The sequence below is a fragment of the Lampris incognitus genome, chromosome 12, assembly GCF_029633865.1.
Source record: "Lampris incognitus isolate fLamInc1 chromosome 12, fLamInc1.hap2, whole genome shotgun sequence".
In the NCBI taxonomy this organism is placed as follows: Eukaryota; Metazoa; Chordata; class Actinopteri; order Lampriformes; family Lampridae; genus Lampris; species Lampris incognitus.
Genome location: NC_079222.1, coordinates 27,688,669 through 27,702,424, shown reverse-complemented (window position 1 = coordinate 27,702,424; position 13,756 = coordinate 27,688,669). Strand labels below are relative to the sequence as shown.

The following is a 13,756-nucleotide window of genomic DNA, read 5'->3' as shown; positions in this document are numbered from 1 at the left end:
GACATACCACTTTTTATTGATTGTCCTTCACGTAAGATAAACATTTCAACTAACTGAAGACTCTAATGCAGAACATAGCATAAAACCTGCTTGGTCAGTCAAATAAAATAACGTGTCAACAAGAGAATTATTTTTAGAAACATTTATTGATAACAGAGAATCATATTTTATGACTTCTTAATAAGAAAATTGATAAAATGGACAAATTCAGCAAATCTATTCAGCCGCTTCCTTTCCCTGTAAAGAATAAATAAATAAAATGTATTACAAATTTATATAAATAAAATTTACACATAATATCACAAAGCCTGATTGTCTATTATTCTCTTACACACGTTTACCTTGCCAGAGTCCCGGCTCTTAGCTCTGAGTTTGTTGACTTGAGACTCGGCGATGTCAGCACGTTCCTCAGCCTCCTCCAGTTCATGCTGAACCTTCCTGCACTTGGACAGGTAAGAGTTGGCCTGTTCTTCCTGTAAAACCATCACAGATGGCATCGGTTATGAATTACATGAATGTCACTTAAAGTAGTATAAATTAAAAAACCATGAGAACTATTTCACATTACTGAAATCAAAACCTACCGCTTCCTCAGCCTGCCTCTTGTAGGCTTTCACCTTCAGCTGAAGTTTGTCTACTAGATCCTGCAGTCTAGTGACATTCTTTTTGTCCTCTTCAGTCTAAAGTAAATAGGACATTTTATATTTGAGTAAGAGTTGATTTGATTATGGTCATGAAGTTAATTGATAGAGTCAATCTGAGATGAAGATAGTGTACCTGGTACGTAAGTTCCTTCACTCTCCTCTCATATTTGCGAACACCCTTAACAGCATCTGCTCCACGTCTCTGTTCAGCCTCGACTTCTGTTTCCAGCTCATGCACCTTGAGAAAACAATTAGACATTAACAACACAGTTTATTCTCTTATGTTTGTTCATCTGTTGAACTGTGTATTTCTTACCATGATGTGTTTCTTGTTTTATCTTACCCTAGATTCCAGTTTCTGGAGTTGTTTCTTGCCACCCTTCATGGCCAGGTTCTCAGCCTCATCCAGACGATGCTGCAGGTCCTTTACAGTGACCTCCAGGTTCTTCTTCATCCTCTCTAGGTGAGCACTAGTATCCTGCTCTTTCTTCAGCTCCTCAGCCATCATAGCAGCCTAAAAATTAATCGTGTTATACATTTACAGTTTTATAAGAGATGTGTGCTCCTCCAGATTTGTTGATTAACAAAAACTCTGTCAAATAGAACATAAACCTACATCAGTGATGGCCTTCTTGGCCTTGTCCTCTGCATTTCTGGCTTCCTGAACGGTGTCATCCACTTCACTTTGGACTTGAACGAGGTCAGTCTCAAGCTTCTTCTTTGTGTTCAGAAGGCTTGTATTCTGAAAGAATAGTTTCATTTTACTGGTGACTTTAAAAACACAAAAATACACATATATTCAATGACATGAAGATAATACAGTTGATAAAGTATCAATCCAGGTCAGAGTTAAAATAGTTTATTTGCTTACCTGAGAATGCAACAGTCCAACACGTTCACTGGCGTCCACCAGCTCTTGTTCAGCCACTTTGCGACCTCTTTCTGTCTGTTCCAGAGCAGCCCTCAGCTCCTCAATTTCAGCCACCATGAGACCATTTCTACGGTCCACCATGGCAGCCTGCTCCTTCAGATCCTCCTGTGCTCTGAGAGCATCATCAAGGTGCAACTGGGCATCCTTGTGGGAAAATTATGACAGAAATAGTTCAAGACTGATCACATTGACTGATATACAGTGGTTGTTTTACAGTTGTTATGTCATGTACCTTAAGTTGTCCCTGAACATTCCTCAGCTGCTTCTGGGCCTCAGCAGCCTGGCGGTTAGCATGGCTCAGCTGAATCTCCATCTCATTCAGGTCTCCCTCCATCTTCTTCTTAATTCTCAGGGCATCATTCCTGCTCCTGACCTCAGAGTCCAGAGTGCTCTGCATGGAGTCAGTCACCCTCTGGCTGTTCCTCTTGATTTGCTCCATCTCCTCATCCTTCTCTGCCAGTTTCCTGTCAACCTCACCCTTAATTTGGTTGAGTTCCAGCTGGACACGTAGAATCTTGGACTCTTCATGTTCCAGAGTTCCCTAAAATCAGAATTGTTAATGTGGGGCCCTTCTTGACTTTTGAATGTTTTGTTGTATTTGCCTCCTTGTTCTATTGTATTTGTAGATTTCGCTCACAAAAAAAGCATACTGTCCATTGCAAATGTTGAACACTTTCCTTTCAATGATTATTTTACCTCAGCCTCCTCAAGAGCTGTCTGGATCTCAGCCTTCTCTGTCTCCACCTGCTTCTTGGATTTCTCCAGCTCGTGGATGCTCTTTCCAGTCTCACCAATCTGCTCAGTCAGATCTGAGATCTCCTCTGCAGTGGGTTACATATGTTTAGTATTTTTAAGCATTGAAATATAGGTTATGTCATTCATCCAGGATAATATACACTAATGTTATACCAAATATGATGGATGTTTATAATAGTGAACACTCACGCTGCAGGTTCTTGTTCTCGCGCTTCATGGTCTCCAGCTGGTCCAGAGCCTCCTCATAGGAGTTCTTCATCTTGAACAGCTCAGTGCTGAGTGAACGAGCCTCTTTCTGAGCTCCTTCAAGTTCTGCCTGACCCTCCTCATATTTCTGTTTCCATTCTGCCAAGACCTGTTTGATAATTGTGAGAAAATAAGTAAGGTAAAAAGTTCTCATTTCAGTGGCTATAATACGTATAGGGATACACATGATCACACCTTATCAAAGTTTCTCTGCTTTTTGTCAAGGTTTGCAGCAAGACCATTTGCTCTCTCCACATCAATCATGAGGTCCTCCACTTCACCCTGGAGTCTCTGTTTGGTCTTCTCCAGAGAGGCACACTTGGAATTCACAGCCTCAATCTGCTCCTCAGCCTCCTGGAGTCGCTGGGCAAGCTTTTTCCTGTTAAATATTTGTCAAAATAATCACATATATAATGGAAAAAGTGAAAAAGAAAAACAAAATGAAATAGAGAATAAAAAGAAAAGAATAACTGACTCACTTGGACTCCTCCAGCTCCTCAGTGCGCTGGATAGCATCTGTTTCATACTTGGTTCTCCACTGGGCCACTTCACTGTTGGCCTTAGACATTCCACGCTGCAGCTCAGCCTTGGCCTCCTGCTCCTCTTCAAACTGCTCCCTCAGAAGATCACAGTCATGGCGAGCGGATTGCACGCCATGGGCAAGCGCATTCTTGGCCTAGATAATGTTTTTTTTTTTGGTAAACAATTTAATGAACATAATATTCCCATTGACATTCATATGAAATATAAGGTGTAAATCATCACTCACCTTAACCTCCTCCTCTATCTGTCTCTTCAGCTCTTCAATCTGCTGTGTGAAGGCCTGTTTGCCTCTGGTCAGCTGGGAGACCAGAGCCTCCTTCTCTTCAAGCTGACGACCAAACTCACCTGGTTAGGAATTAAATTCATGTTTTTCTCAAGATTGTATTTGTTATGGCCCAGAATAGTTGTTTTTCAAAGAAATACCATCCCTCTAAGTATGTATAGTAATTCACATTTTTAGGATTACAAAAATATATGTTGAAGGCAGTACATACCATTCTCTGTCATCAGCCTTGCCCTCTGACCGCTTATATCATTTATCTGGCGAACATTCTCATCATTCTTAGATTTGAGTTCGCTAAGCTGGTCTTCAAGGGTGCGGCACATCTTTTCAAGATTTCCCTGTTAATTAAAATTGCAATAGTCAAGGAAAGGTATTCCAGTTTTTAAGACATTTTTTTTAACAACTTGCACTTACAGAATTTGCATGTAAGAACAGCATTATACCTTGGCCTTTGCAACAGCCTCCATGTTGCTGGAGAGGTCATCAATCTCCATCTTGAATTCACTCTTCTCCTTCTCAAGCTTCTGCTTGACACGCTGCAGGTTGTCGATCTGCTCTCCCAGCTCTGCAACACTGTCAGCCTGCTTCTTGCGGAGTGCAGCAGCAGTTGCTTCGTGTTGCAAAGTAGACTCCTCCAGGTCACGACGCAGCTTCTGGAACTCAGCTTCACGCTTCTTGTTCATCTCAATCTGAGCGGCAGTGGCTCCTCCAGCCTCCTCAAGTCTCTCACTGATCTCTTCAAGTTCCCTGGAGAGGTCAGCTCTCTGCTTCTCGACCTTGGCACGAGCAGCACGCTCAGCCTCAATTTCTTCCTCCAGTTCCTCAATACGAGCCTTTAAAAGAATATTTTATTAAAATATATTCTTTTACAGATAACAGCGTATGATGCTTCATGAAGAGAAACAAGGTTTTGTTTTTTTATTGAAAAAACCTGGAGCTCCTTGATCTTCTTTTGTAGCTGAGCACCCAAAGATTGCTCATCCTCAATCTTACTCAGAAGCTGGCTTGTCTCAAAGTCCTTCCTGATGAGTAAATTGTACAGTTAGCTCATTTGTAAGCTAATCCCAAAGTGTATACTTTGAATGAACTCTAAAAGCTTAGCCAGAATTGACAATTGTTATTGAAACAATTACTTCTTTAGTTTTTCGTCAGACTGCTGTTTGTCATTCTCAAGGTCCATGATGGATTCCTGAGCAAGTTTCAGATCACCCTCAAGCTTCCTCTTGGCTCTCTCAAGGTCCATGCGGAGCTTCTTCTCTTGCTCCAGCGAACCTTCAAGCTGCAAATCAACATGTTTGTTATTAAAGTTCAAGAGTAGAAATATCTCTTATAAAACTCTTAGTACATAATTAAACTTTCAAAAGCCTCACATCATCCACTTGCTGCTCAAGCTTGGTTTTGGATTTGGTCAAAGTATTGACTTTATCTTCTTCTGCCTGTAGATCATCAAGAGTCTGTTGATGTGCCTCTTGAAGGGCTTTTTTCTCCTTTGTCAGCTTAGCAATGCTTTCATCCTGAGAGGCCATCTCCTCAGTCAGGTTCTTCACCTACATATACAAATAAAATGAAATAAAAGACATGGATGGATCACGACAGGTAATATAAATTGCAGATTATTCTATGAATATTAATTCTTGTTGATAGCAGAATAAATGAACATTCATGAACCTTGTTCTCAGTGGCATGTTTCTCCTTCTCCACTTTGGCCAAGGTAAGCTCCAGGTCATCAATATCTTTCTTAAGCTCAGAGCATTCATCCTCCAACTTCCTCTTCTTGGCAGTCAACTCAGCATTAATTTCCTCCTCATCCTCCAGTCTCTCAGTTGTCTCTTTGAGTTTAGCCTCCAGTTGGATCTTACTCTTGATAAGTCCTTCGCATCTCTCCTCAGCATCTGACAGATTCTCTGATTCCTAGATCACAAATTAACAACAACAACAACAACAACATCAGAACATGGAGGATATGTCAATATCATCTATGTTTAAAGTCAGACTTAAAACTGTGTTTTGTAGTCTACTAACAGATGCGACTTGTAGCTGCAGGTCATTCTTCTCTTGCATAAGAGAAACCATCTTCTCCTCCAGTTCCTTCTTCTTGGCCAGAGCAGCAGCCAGGTCTGATGTCATTTTCTCATAGTTCTCCTTCATATTAGCAAGCTCCTTTTCAGTTTCAGCAGTCTTCAAAAGAGGCTTGATCTTGTAGTACACCTTCATCCATGGCCAGTGTTTGACATTCATGAAAGAGCGGACGTTGTACTGGATGGTGTAAACGGCTTCCCTAAGGCATGAATATATTACTGTTAAGGACAACACCATTCTGAGACTGCATATTTCATGAATTTTTATTTTTTAAATTTATTTCTTGGAACATACCTGCGTTCCATCATTTTAACAAACTCCTTTCTCATTAGGTAAGCACGGCAGAGGGCCTGAGTCATGGAGACCAGAGAAGCAAGCTTCTCATCTCGCATCTCCTCAAGAGTACCCAGCAGACCAGCTTTGAAGAACACCTGTGGAGGGTAAAACAAAATATCAGAATCAGCAGTCATTCAGCTGTGAAATAGAATTCAATTTTATTGTTTCATCAAAATATCACAGTAATGTTTACCTTGGTGTGTCCAAACTTGTACTGCTCATGATCAACATCAATTGACCCAAGAAGCTTCTCAGAAGCCTTCTTGTTGTCAATGAACTGGCCCTCAGGGATGACACTGGCATTCAACACTTTGTACCTTTTGTGAAAGAGTTCATGACAATGTCTTGGTATAATTTGTACTTTGTTTGTGCTTATAAACCTCTTTACCGCTGAAAGTTCAATGGTTACCTTTGCTTGAAGTCACCATAGAGGATTCTGCTGGGGAAACCTTTTCTGCAAATTCTGATACCCTCCAGTACACCGTTACACCTCAGCTGGTGGATAACCAAGAAGTTCTCCATCAGACCTGTAAAAAATTATTAAAGCATAATTAGATCCTTCCCTTAAGGTTCATTTAAACATGAAGCTAATATACTCTACAGCAGTGTTTCTCAACCCGGGGTCCGCGGACCCCTAGTGGTCCGTGGTGTAATTGCAAGGGGTCCGTGAAAATAAAATATCTTTAAAAAAAGATCCTATGACATTTATAGAAATAGGATTATTTTACTCAAATGTGACTGAGACCTTTATCTACCTAAACTATAAAGGGTAACAGGATTTTTTTCTCTAATTACATCTGTTTCACAAGTGTAATTTATTGTATTTTAAGCAGAGATCTCGCTCCCGTTTGCATTGTTAAAAGTTACTGCATAAAAATTCTGTTGTTACATATATCTGAAAGTTACTGAATACATATTCTGTTTTGTTACATATATCTGAAACTTACTGCATAAGAATTCTGTTTTGTTAACTATATCTAAGTTACAACTGAAAGCTCTTATTTTTGCCCCAAAGACTGAATAAATGCTATAATGCAATTTAAAATGCAGTTTCTACTGTTTCTATCAAATTGCAACCCCCCTCCCCCAAGACCAGGTGGAGGGGTCCTCAGGGTAGATAAAAATACGCAGGGGGTCCAGGACCCCAAAAAGGTTGAGAACCACTGCTCTACAGTGAACAGATCATTTTTCATAGTCAAGGTACCTGGAGTTTTTGACTCATTGGGAATCAGGCAACGCACAAAGTGAGGATGGGTGCTTCTCAAGTTAGTCATCAGCTTTCCCAAGTTTTCCTATAGATAGAACATTTAAAATAAATATCAGTATTTTACATTTATGCATATATACACTACCGTTCAAAAGTTTGGGATCACCCAAACAATTTCGTGTTTTCCATGAAAAGTCACACTTATTCACCACCATATGTTGTGAAATGAATAGAAAATAGAGTCAAGACATTGACAAGGTTAGAAATAATGATTTTTATTTGAAATAAGATTTTTTTTACATCAAACTTTGCTTTCGTTAAAGAATCCTCCATTTGCAGCAATTACAGCATTGCAGACCTTTGGCATTCTAGCTGTTAATTTGTTGAGGTAATCTGGAGAAATTGCACCCCACGCTTCCAGAAGCAGCTCCCACAAGTTGGATTGGTTGGATGGGCACTTCTTTGAGCAGATTGAGTTTCTGGAGCATCACATTTGTGGGGTCAATTAAACGCTCAAAATGGCCAGAAAAAGAGAACTTTCATCTGAAACTCGACAGTCTATTCTTGTTCTTAGAAATGAAGGCTATTCCATGCGAGAAATTGCTAAGAAATTGAAGATTTCCTACACCGGTGTGTACTACTCCCTTCAGAGGACAGCACAAACAGGCTCTAACAGGTACTATTTAATGAAGATGCCAGTTGGGGACCTGTGAGGCGTCTGTTTCTCAAACTAGAGACTCTAATGTACTTATCTTCTTGCTCAGTTGTGCAACGCGGCCTCCCACTTCTTTTTCTACTCTGGTTAGAGCCTGTTTGTGCTGTCCTCTGAAGGGAGTAGTACACACCGGTGTAGGAAATCTTCAATTTCTTAGCAATTTCTCGCATGGAATAGCCTTCATTTCTAAGAACAAGAATAGACTGTCGAGTTTCAGATGAAAGTTCTCTTTTTCTGGCCATTTTGAGCGTTTAATTGACCCCACAAATGTGATGCTCCAGAAACTCAATCTGCTCAAAGAAGTGCCCATCCAACCAATCCAACTTGTGGGAGCTGCTTCTGGAAGCGTGGGGTGCAATTTCTCCAGATTACCTCAACAAATTAACAGCTAGAATGCCAAAGGTCTGCAATGCTGTAATTGCTGCAAATGGAGGATTCTTTGACGAAAGCAAAGTTTGATGTAAAAAAAATCTTATTTCAAATACAAATCATTATTTCTAACCTTGTCAATGTCTTGACTCTATTTTCTATTCATTTCACAACATATGGTGGTGAATAAGTGTGACTTTTCATGGAAAACACAAAATTGTTTGGGTGATCCCAAACTTTTGAACGGTAGTGTATATACAATTGCATAGTAAATTATTAACCATATAGTGTTTATCTTATCTTAAACCTTACCCTGAACTGTGAAGACACAGTCTGCATAGAACCACCCTTCTTCTTGCCCCCCTTCTTGCCACCACCTCCAGCTTCTGTTATTTAACATGACAAGATTCAATGATGATTTTTTTTTTTTCGATTTGGTAAAAACGTTTTTGGCACATATATAAAAACTGAGTATTACTGTCAAAATATATTACTATGAGGAATCTTAGTAATGAAAACAAAAAAGAAAAGCATCTGTTGAAAATGTAAAATTTAAAATCCGTTTGCTATTATTGTACCTTCAGCAGCAACAGGGGGATACAGAACAGACAGCAATTTAACCGCTGACTTCTGGTACAACTGCACAACGGAGTCGTTCAGAGGATCCTTGTTCTTGTCCAGCCACCCAGCAATATTGTAGTCCACAGTTCCAGCATAGTGCACCAGAGAGAAGTGGGCCTCAGCTTTGCCCTTGGCAGGTTTTGGCTTCTCAAAAGCTTTGTTCTTTCCAAGATGCTGGTCATACAGCTTGTTTTTGAAGGTTGTGTCTGAAGCCTTAGGGAACATGCACTCCTCTTCAAGGATGGAGAAGATACCCATGGGCTATGGTATATGAAAGAATAAAAGTACATGATTCTTGACACTATGCATACTATGATTAATAACAATATTAAGATAGCCATTACTTGAAATTTAAGGTTGATAGTTTACCTTCTCAATAAGCTCAATACAGGCAGCCAAGTCCATGCCAAAGTCAATGAATTCCCAAATGATACCCTCCTTCTTGTACTCTTCTTGCTCCAGAACAAACATGTGGTGATTGAAGAACTGCTGAAGCTTCTCATTGGTGAAGTTAATGCACAGCTGCTCCATGCTGTTGAACTGAAAACGAGAAATGGTTCGTTGTTATAAGTTAATAGTTAAAATCATGAAATTAATCAACCTCCTAAAGACGAGTTTAAAGATGAATGTAAACTTACATCAAAGATCTCAAAACCAGCAATGTCCAGGACACCAATGAAGAACTGCCTTGGCTGCTTGGTGTCCAGCATCTGATTGATACGGATGACCATCCACAAGAACATCCTCTCATAGATAGACTTAGCCAGGGCACTGACTGAGTTATGAACCTACAGAAACCAGTAATATGATTAAACATAATTGATATCTTTAAATAAGTAGAGAGGTAATTATTGAAATCAATTCAACAACAGAGTGGTATAGGCAAATATGAAGGCACAGTGCTCACCTGAGGCACAGTCTGTCCTTTTGTGACGAACTCATTTCCGACCTTCACTCTGGGGTAGCACAGAGCCTTCAGCATGTCAGCAGAGTTCAGGCCCAGTAGATAGGCTACCTTGTCGGCATCTGAAGAGTCATATACAATACATATACACAATCAAGATTTATGAAGATAACTTTACAGATTCATTTTCTATGACCAGTACCATGGACAAGGGCAATGGCAGGAGTATTAACCTAATAATAATTCTTGTGACAATAATTGTTAAATGTTTCATCAAAGAAAATAAAATCCTCAACATCAATGAAACAGCACCATTTTAAATAAATGTAATACTCACCCTCTGTGCCATCTGGCTCAGCCTGCTCCTCACGCTGCTTCTGCTTGAACTTCATGTTACCATGGTGAAGCACAGCACCTGTCAGCTTATAGATGTACATCTTCTCTTCATTGGTGAAGCCCAGGATATCAATGGCTGTCTGTATTCACAACAAGTGTTGACATTTTGTACAGAAATCATTTTAGAGATAATAATTTACAGTGAATTGTGGTCACATACTGAAACGACAAAAAGATAACAAAACATATATTTGATATTAAAGGGAAGATCACTAACATCAGTAGCAACCAACTCTTCAACGTCATTAATGCTAGCCACAGTGATCTGACCCTGGCTGCACATGGGGAAATCATATGGGTTGGTGGTGATGAGCGTCATTTCTGTGAATTTAAAAAGGTTGAAGGGATTAAGTGACACATGAAAACATTTAACAAATTTGTTTGCAATCATTTTCTACTTGCTCTTATTCAGCTCACCAATCAGCTCAGGTTTGTGGTTGGTCATCATCTGGTAGAAGATGTGGTAGCCTCTCTCATCTGGAAGCTGGAATGTCACTCTGGACTTCTCCAGCAGATCTGTAAGTGTTACCCGAGGTTAAAAATGTAGGCAATCTAGCCAATAAATATTGTAATAATTTATGCAACAGTGGTTTGTGATCAAGCAGTCTGATTGGCTGAGAGATCTGCGTTATTTACGATAACATCACGGGTGCTTATCACTTCGCTTCTATTATTCTGCTTGTAACAGCTGATTTCATCAACGGCTGATTTCAGCAGTTGTCATCAAGTGACCTTGTCAACAATGGACACGTATCAAATTGTACAATTTGGTTTAGTGTTTATTTATCCATATATTTTGTTAGATTAACTGGAGCTGGAGGAGACCAATGAAGGAAACTATAATGTAATAAAGGAAACTGTAATGTAATATTAATCGTAAAGCACACACCTTCTGTAACTGCAGAATGAACTGCAGTGTAAAGATCAACATTTACCTGCAAAAATAATTCCTTTTCCCTAAAAAGCAGCAAGCTAGCTTACTGTTATTCATTTTAATAATGTTCTTGTTTACTGTGTTACAATGTGTTTACTTACTAATTTGCTAGTGACATATGTTTCCTCTGTTATCTGCAGTCTTAGTTTCATATCAGCGATCCACTTGTGGTGGAACCACATTCTTTGGTGGAAGAAATTGCTCACCATAAAAAAATTCTAAATAGTATTTCCTGGTTTAGTTTCTTTAGTTTATTAAAATGTTGTAAAATGTAATAAATTGTAAAGCTCATTGACTGGCTGTTTTAGCCAGAAAAGTGCTATAAAAAATGCAACTTGATTGATTTGTGGTGTAAAAACCACAGAACACTTGAGGTTGTGTACTATTGCAATAAGAGCATGGCTGTCTTAATGTGTGCCACTTTCCTTTCATTTTTGCCTGCAAACAAATCTCAGCCCATGATGTTATTCACGATAACAAACTCCTTCTTATATTCTATTGTTTAACTTTAGCACATGTGGTTGATACTTACAAGTCTCAATATCGGCACTAGACAGTTTACCAGAAGTGCCAAAATGGATTCTGATGAATTTACCCTGTCAGGGAAAGGATCATTTTTAGAATCCCACCACAGAAGAATTATACAATCCAGAAAATTCAATATATATTTATGGTTATCCACACTTACAAAGCGAGAGGAGTTGTCATTCCTCACAGTCTTGGCATTACCATAGGCCTCCAGCAAGGGATTTGCTGCAATAATCTGATCCTCCAGTGAGCCCTACATGAGGAGTTTTAAATGTGATGTTGATAGCCGCACATTTTTTGACGCCAAGAACATTTCCAATTTGTTTGAAAACTACTTGAATAAATATACCTGCATCTTCCCAGGAGTTTGGTCCTTCTTCTTTTCTCCACCCACAGAGATTGTGGCAAAGTACTGAATGACACGCTTAGTGTTCACAGTCTTTCCAGCACCAGATTCTCCACTGGGTAAAGATTTATAAATACACAGATTAATAGAATTTACTCAATGTCTTTGATCATGTTGGTATTATAGAGGGTCAACAAATGTGAAACATACGTGATCAACACAGACTGATTCTCCCTGTCTGTTAAAGGAAAAGGAAAGAATTAGGTTTTACATTTATGTAACAGAAATTAATTGCAATGTCAATTAATATATTTTTATGACTAGGACGTACCAGTAAGCATGTTCTGATAGGCATTGTCAGAGACAGAGAAGATATGGGGTGGAGCCTCCATACGCTTTTTGCCTCTGTAGGCAGCAACAACCTCAGAATCGTACACTGGGAGCCACTTGTAGGGGTTCACGGTGGCACAGAAGAGCCCAGAGTAGGTCTAAGAGAGATGAGAGACAGATGAACATTTACCATATGCTGTCCATGGGTCCTAGATGAATATTGTTCTTTAGCCAGTACGCTTTCTCACGTAAATCATCCATGCGGCATAACGCTCTTTGAGGTTATACAGCACAGAGGCTTCATTGAGATGGGTCATCATGGCCATGTCCTCAATTTTGTCGAACTTGGGAGGGTTCATTGGGGTCACATCATCCTCCTTAACTGTTCTCTCCTAAAGCATGGAAAGAGAGTTACTCGTAAAAAAGTTCTGCAAGTATTACTCTAACCAATTCATTCAAATGAACGTTCACCTACGTCCTGGGTGTCAAGCACTTTAACGGTGACTTTGCCACCGTCTTTCTTCAGGATTGTACATTTGAGGTACAGCTCCTTAGCATCAGCCACATATGCAGCACTCTTGGCATCAAAAGGTTTGTTTTGAGCCTCAATCCTCTCTTTCTCAGGCTTACGGAGATAAATGGCAGCCTTGCCATAAATGGCCATCTCCGCGTCCGTACTCATGGTGGTAGTTTTCTGTAGGCAGACCATTATAACTAAATTTCTCTTATTTGACAAATATGTGCTTTACTTTTGAATCTGAACATGGCAGAGCATTTCTATGAATTATGACATTTATGCAATTCTCACCTTTTTCTTCTACCCAGTCACAGAGAAATTTTCCACAGGTGTCGACCCTTAATGAAAACATATTTGTGTTGACTGGAGCAAGTGGCGAATTCCACTTTAAGTGCTCTCGTAAATGTCCATATTGCGTAAAATTAAAAATATGCAAATGTCACAGTTATTTGGCGATTAGATTATTTCACTACTGAAGTTAACTTTTTCCCAACTCTCTCATTGGATTATTTAAATTTTATCTTTTTTAATAACTTTAATTCAAGAAATCAAACACCTCACATCAGACTTTGGTTATATCACTTTAAGAAACAGTCTGAATCAAAGTTCTTCTCTAATGCATGAAGCCATCAGTCTGACTTACCACAGGTTGGAAGAGTCTGAAATCCCCTGCAGCCTCTTCATCTCATGATGAGCCCCCTTATATTGATGTCAGTCTGCCAGGCAAGCAGAAACTATACATGTCATGTCTTTAAAAGGCTCTTGTGTATTTCATTTACATTCGAACTTCCCACTGATACACATCTGTGAAGAATTAAATCCACAGTACCATTCACATAAATCCAGTGTGTGCTACAGTGAGATGTTATTTAACATATATTTTAAGTAATATATCCAAACAGTTTAATCACATTAACGGATATTTTGTCATATTTTAAGATTTTATACATAGTGTCGTAGTGAGTGAGGATGTAAATGTTGAGATTTAATAATAAAATATCAAAAGTATTACTTTTCTAAAGTTTTTAGAAATGCTTTAAAATCAGATCATTCAATCTGACATATGTAACT

General features: G+C 39.2%; 1 protein-coding gene across 1 annotated transcript; it reads right to left on the bottom strand.

Annotated features, from left to right (window-relative positions):
* Nucleotides 1-216: 216 nt before the first annotated feature.
* Nucleotides 217-12,850, bottom strand: LOC130121442 (myosin heavy chain, fast skeletal muscle-like). The gene is made up of 39 exons (XM_056290227.1): nt 12,644-12,850; nt 12,417-12,560; nt 12,170-12,326; nt 12,049-12,076; nt 11,842-11,953; nt 11,653-11,745; nt 11,497-11,560; nt 10,448-10,546; nt 10,248-10,351; nt 9,972-10,110; nt 9,638-9,756; nt 9,369-9,518; nt 9,100-9,270; nt 8,688-8,991; nt 8,422-8,492; nt 7,023-7,110; nt 6,228-6,345; nt 6,012-6,135; nt 5,777-5,913; nt 5,426-5,681; nt 5,072-5,314; nt 4,774-4,950; nt 4,537-4,682; nt 4,335-4,425; nt 3,847-4,236; nt 3,615-3,741; nt 3,347-3,465; nt 3,057-3,253; nt 2,773-2,956; nt 2,521-2,686; nt 2,272-2,396; nt 1,808-2,116; nt 1,516-1,719; nt 1,261-1,386; nt 988-1,158; nt 778-882; nt 585-680; nt 342-473; nt 217-237 (listed from the first exon to the last, which is right to left on the bottom strand). Exons 1-39 carry the CDS (start codon nt 12,848-12,850, stop codon nt 217-219), a joined length of 5,814 nt encoding a protein of 1,937 aa, XP_056146202.1.
* Nucleotides 12,851-13,756: the final 906 nt, after the last annotated feature.

Coding starts and splice junctions, on each gene's coding strand:
- LOC130121442 (XM_056290227.1), bottom strand. CDS start 12,850: ATGAGTACGGACGCGGAGATGGCCATTTATGGCAAGGCTGCCATTTAT. Junction 8,493..8,687: donor TCCCCCTGTTGCTGCTGAAG/GTACAATAATAG, acceptor AAATAACAGAAG/CTGGAGGTGGTGGCAAGAAG. Junction 6,136..6,227: donor TATGGTGACTTCAAGCAAAG/GTAACCATTGAA, acceptor CTTTCACAAAAG/GTACAAAGTGTTGAATGCCA.